The sequence below is a fragment of the Seriola dumerili genome, unplaced genomic scaffold (assembly GCF_002260705.1).
Source record: "Seriola dumerili isolate Sdu_G_001 unplaced genomic scaffold, Sdu_1.0 BDQW01000226.1, whole genome shotgun sequence".
NCBI lineage: Eukaryota > Metazoa > Chordata > Actinopteri > Carangiformes > Carangidae > Seriola > Seriola dumerili.
Window position 1 is genome coordinate 955,602 of NW_019174481.1, and position 6,000 is coordinate 961,601.

Genomic DNA, 6,000 nt, shown 5'->3' on the forward strand with positions numbered 1-6,000 from the left:
CGCTTGTGTTGCTGAGATTACGGGTGGTTACCGAGGGTTTAAACATCAGGAGATTGGACGCACTGAAGTGAGTGAGAGGGAACCCTTTGTGCAAGATTTATGAGCCCTTTTATACAAACTTCATCAGAGGAAAGTTACGGCCGCTGACTGCAGACGTTCAGAATGCAATGTGCAGTCAATGTGCAGTGGTAAAGGGAGCTGGACGTCTCTGTTTCTGAAAAGCTCTAAAAATTTCATCAAATGTTATTATTTAATTTTTTTTTTTTTTTTTTGAAATCCTGTGAAAAGCCATTCACAAAGCTGACATGTTTTTTTTATTCCAGTGGCCAATGAACTTTAGGAACTCATTTTTAGAAGAAGCTGACCGTGAAATTCCGTGGCTATGATTAATGGATGTGGGCTGTATTGCTGGAAACAAAGTGGCAAAGTAATGAAAACATGATCAATTATTCAAACGAGACTAATGGAGTGACAGTTGTCAGTTATAGTTTGAAGATCTATACATATATATCGAATGCAGTGAATTTTGTATGAGATGCATATAGATTGAAATTTCTGACATCTGATTTTAGACACACTCAGTCCAGCATGGTCTTCAGTGAGAGACGAAAACGAACTCTGAGGGCTCCATCAGTCTGACAGCAAACACAGAGATACAGTATTTTAACGTCTGAAGCTACTTTCATGCCAACTGCATCCTTCGTCCTGTCTGTTTCTCTTCCAAACATCTGCAACTATAAGTGTAAGAGCTCGTTTTGAAATCATAAACTGTGAAATGTCCTTTGACTTTGATTGGACAGGAAGAAGAGAAACGTGTATGATATGCAGCAGTGCAAATGTTATAACATTGTGTTGATGTCAAAAGAGTTGAGAAATTAGTGTTTTCAGAAGCCAATATCTCAGACCGCCCGGTCTTCAAAGGTTGTTCGGATGGCTTGGAAAGCTTTTAAAGCAATTACTGGGACTGATAGCAGGAGAGGCTGTTCATTAAAGGAACCTTGAATCAGGCATCAGGCCAAAGACTCGTGATGATGGAAGAATTTTCATGTTTAATGCATTAACCAGTCTTCTCTCAAATTCACTATCAGACAAATTTCATGCAAATTACTGAAACACAAAGTTTTGACTGATACAATGCTCCGTTAGTTTAATAAAAAAAAACTCCTTATTTGCAACTTCTGTGCAGCAGCCCTGGCACATCCAAAGATGAACACTAAGCTTCTTTTCTTTTATTTTTTCTTTTTGCCTCAGCATCCCAGCCTGGCCCGACTCCAGGTGAGCGAGGAGAGTGAGTGAGTGAATGCCTCATTCTCAGTTGCATCATTCAGGCACATTTGCATCGATATCAGCACTCCTGAGCAAAGGTAGAGCAGCCTCTCCTCCCTCATTACTAATTTCCCCTGGGTGATTTTACTCTGCTACAAATGCTGCTGATGCATCTGCCACAGCCTGATCACGGACCGAGACCGACAGACCTGCAGCGAGATGAACAGTGATGAGGCTTCCTTTGCCTCAGGCGCAGACACTCAAACTGTATGATAACAAGCATTTGACGGTCATTTCATAGCATGCTGCACACTGCTTTACATACATACAATATGTGCAGCACCCAAATCACCACGGTGACATGTTCTCAGAGTTACTAATGACATTTGAACAGACGACTGGGAACCGTAAACACACTATACCCTGCTTCTCTAAATACCCGGAGCGGTCTAATGTCATGAAAATGCAGCACATGCATCTTTGGAAGTGACTGGAAGTGGTTCACCAGTCTGTCATGCAGCCCCAGCATGAGATTATGACCAATCTCTCACCACGAAGAACTCCACTGAACTGGTTTCCACAACTCATCAACTAGAAAATGCATCTGCGTGTGCACTTACAGGCATCTCCTGGACCGTGATGGAGGATGTGCTCCGTCAAAGTCTATGATCCGCAACATCACACCAGCGCTCTTGAATTATCTTGTGCCTTCTATAACAACAGCTACTAAATAAGATGATCTGCACTTTAAGCAGGACCTGAACGCTCTGTGTCATGACGGCAGGCTGCAGCATGCATGATCACACCCAACATTAAGAAAAAGAAAGAGAGAAAGAAAAGATATTGTTCACACATGTGGAGACATACAAAACTAATCAGCTGGCCAATTAATAATAATAATCGGTTTTGGTGCATTTTATCATTTTCATGTGGGCAGGGCGCATTTTAAGGCGTTTCTATGAAAGTTTGATGTGACCATAAAGACGCACGGTGCTCATCACAACGGACGTTATAAACAAAGACATTCAAATATTTCTCTTATGTTTTAAAATGCTCTGATCGACCAGAGGAATGAAGCTTAACTTCATGTACAGTAACAAACGCAGTGCTCCGAATGATCCACATTCACGGCGCACCACCCCTCACACCCGTATCAGAAATAGAAAATAATACAGTGTACTACAGATGTGCCACAAACACACAAACATAACGTCCACATGAAGACCGCTTCACACATCCCGCATCTCTACTCACCAAACAGGGAGTTGGCGAAGCCGTACCACACGCATCCTCCTTCTCCTATGAGCCACCGTCCCTGCGTGCTGGCCGCGAAGCTGAACGGAGTCCCCAGTACGCACACCAGCAGGTCGCTGATGGAAATGTTAATCAGGAGCAGGTTGATGGGCGACCGCAGCATCTTGTAGCGGCAGAAGAGCACGAGCACCAGCAGGTTGTTCAGAAGTCCAAAAGTGCCGATGAAGCCCAGGCACACAGCCACCACCAGGTTCCCTGTCGGGGTGAGGGTGGTCCGGTATGAGCCGCCCCCCAGGTGCCCTTCCCCGGCTCCGGCGCACTGAGCGCTGTTGACCCCCGCGCAGCCGCTCAGGCTCACGTTGGACACGATCATCGCAGTCCGGTGTCACGGCGGTGGCACACTGGGCGGCCACAGTGCTCTGAACAGCAGCTAATATGTCGTTGGCATTTCTTTTTTTTCTCTTCTTTTTTTTTTTAAGAGTGTGTGTGTTGAAATTTACAGACAAGTGTCGCTTCAAGCTGCAACACTTGTTGCTTTAGAAGAAATAGGACCAAGAGGAAGAAGTAAAGCCAAGCAGGAAAGTTGGATAATAAATAGTTTGTTTGTTGGGGATGTCAAAACTTTGTGTCTCAGTTCAGGGGGGGGGGGAGTTAGAAAATTAAAAAAAAAAAAAAAAAAAAGTTTGGTCAGGCTTTGCTCCACCGTGTGGCAGTCTACAATGCACACTCTCCTGTCTCTCGCACCTTCCCTCTCTGTCTGTATTTAAATCACTGTAGCCCGCTCTCCAGCAGCTGACGTCTGTGCAGGGGGAGGGAGAGCAGGGAGGGTGGGGTGGGGGAGGTGGGGGTGCACATGCTGGTGGTTCAGTGAGGGAAGAGATGGGCATGGAAATCCAGCAGCAGACCAATCAGACGATCATCAATGTGGCTCAGGAGTATAAAAGCCACCCCACCCCACTCCCCCACCCTGGTCTCAAAGCTGCTTTAAACAAAAAAGTCCACCTTAAAGTTTCAGGAGCTGCCCTCTTGTCTTTCTCTTTCTTTGGAATCACATCTGTGTCAATACAATCGAACAAAACTTCTTATGAGTGACGGGTCCCATTTGGTGTCTTCACTGTCTCTCTGTGTGTAAGGCAATGTAACACTGTGGGACCTGAGCAGGACCTGAACGTTACACGCAGTGTATTGACTGTTAGAGCAGATTATGATCCAGCTAATACGTCACAATGTCACTAACGCTTTTAAGTTTGTTCTATGATGTGAGTCGAGACCTTGAGCAAAAGCAACCAATACAAATGCTTGACCTGCTCTCTGGTGTGTGTGTGTGTGTGTGTGTGTGTGTGTGTGGTTGATTTGTCCCAGCCACCGCATTGTAGCGTTATTTAAAATAGTTTTCAGTTGCAGCAGTAAATAACAGTTTCTTGACACCTGTCTCACCAACATCAGCTGCACTTCAGTGGGTGTGCATTATACCATTGACAAACAACTTTCAGGAATATATAGCAGTAAATATTATACCGTTGATGTGATGATACACACTGCGTTGTAAGGGCACTGGTGAATTTGTGAAGTTTAGAAGCAGCGAATATAAAGTCTACTGTCTACAGAGGTCGACACATAAGATGCAGTGTGACAGATGAGAGGCAAGGACAGAGTGCAGGGCAGTGTCTGAGCATGGATCGAGAACTGGCCCGGTCTAACACTTTAAATCATGATTGATAAACACTATATATGTAACACCAATGAATCCACAGTATAACATTATATTATTGTAATAGCTCTCAGAAAAATCCCTTCTTATTTTCTATAACAGTTTTTCATTATTGGACCATCCTGAGCAGTTCTGTTTGTTTACTGGAAAACCTTATTTGCAGGTCTTTCCGTGGATTTTCTTTTTGGTGAGGGGCAAAGCAAAGTTCAATAAGCTTTAATAAACTGGCAAAGGTAGCCAAACAGTGGGAGCCATTTAATTTGACGGTTTTTCTACTTCACAAAAATTGTGACACAACCCCCTCACCAGTTCAGGATCTTCAGCACATGCAGGCGGGTACGGGGGAAGAGAACTCTTTCCATGTTTGAAGACATGACTCATGCAGAGGTGGTGTATCTTTCTTTCTCTGGCACGGACTCTGATCAAGCAACTGTCTTTGTCTATCACACTGAATTAAAGAAACTATTAAAAATTCATAATACAGACTTACATTTTAGGTCTGCAGCTTGTTTAAAAGTGCATATCACTGGAGGATGGCTTCTGTACAAAGCAGCCGGTTAAAGAAATAAAGAAAAAAGAAACTCATATGCATGTTGTAATGGAATTATAGTTTGAGCCTGCTGCGAAATACTTCTGATAACTTTTGTAATTTTTCAGCAGGCGGAAATGAAAGACGGCATTTATCTGTAGCACCCCCTGAATCAGAGGGATATGATCAGAAGTGCCTCTGGAGGGGGGAAACGAGGCGGCACATTATTCCCTTACAGGAAGAATTTGATTTAGCACCTCTTCCCTATGATGCCCAGGAGTTTTCCCTCTTGCCAAAGGCTGAATTGCAAGAATTGCTTTATAGTTATGCTCCTGCAAGCTTCTTCCTCTCCATGTAAAACGATGTAATGGCCCACAATGTGACACACTTGCAGATTCTGACCCACAGGTAAAAAAAAAAATAGTGGCTTGTGAGTAACTGCTCTCTAAAAACATGGACGACAAGTAACTTATTCAATATGTAACTTCCTTATCTGTATTTAGATAACTGAGGTCCTCTCTTCTGAGAAGGAAGTGTAAGTTGTTTGATTGGGACAGATTTAGACGGGGCACTATTCACATTCAATATATTTTTTGCAGTCCTGTCTGGATGAGAACATGCTTTTTTGGTACAAGATCTAACAAAAGACACATCATCATTTTTATATATTTTTTTTTTCCAGTGAAATAGAAATTCGAAAACGACTATTCCAACTAAAATTGTGGCCCACTTCGCAATTGCAATGTCTGCCAGAATAATCATTTTTCTGTATATCGTTCAGCCCTAATGCAAAGTATGCACTGCTCAGCCACAAGAGTAAAACCTGTAACTGGTGTTAAAGTTGTGGCTGATCAGTCTCCAGGATCTATGTGAAAAGGATTCGGAAGACAGAATCTCAGAAGTCTCGTCACTGTCACACATTCATTTTTAGTTTCTTTTGTCAAGACAGGACTTTGACGTAGCACAGAATATCAGGATGTTAAATCTTAGGAGAAGAAAGTACATACAAAATGTTTCAGACATGTGATTGGCACGGTCAACCCTTGGCACAAGAAAATATGCAAAGGGTTGACAAATGGCACCAGGATTCACTGAAAGGTTTGATGAGGATGAAAATGATGTAAATCATATGCAATGTCGTTCAGTCACCAGATCTCAACCCAACTGAACACCTATGGGAGATCTTGGGCCGTTGTCCCCGTCATCAAAACACCAAATGAGGGAATATGTTTTGGAAGAA

At 43.1% G+C, this 6,000-nt stretch overlaps 1 protein-coding gene across 1 annotated transcript in view; it reads right to left on the minus strand.

The window, feature by feature from the left end:
* LOC111229063 (vertebrate ancient opsin-like) overlaps positions 1-2,893 on the minus strand; it is a 57,684-nt gene extending 54,791 nt beyond the window's left edge. Inside the window, exon 1 of the mRNA XM_022755224.1 lies at positions 2,521-2,893. Within this exon, the coding sequence (XP_022610945.1) occupies positions 2,521-2,893 (373 nt within the window). The remainder of the gene's footprint in view (positions 1-2,520) is intronic.
* Between the last annotated feature and the right edge of the window lie 3,107 nt (positions 2,894-6,000).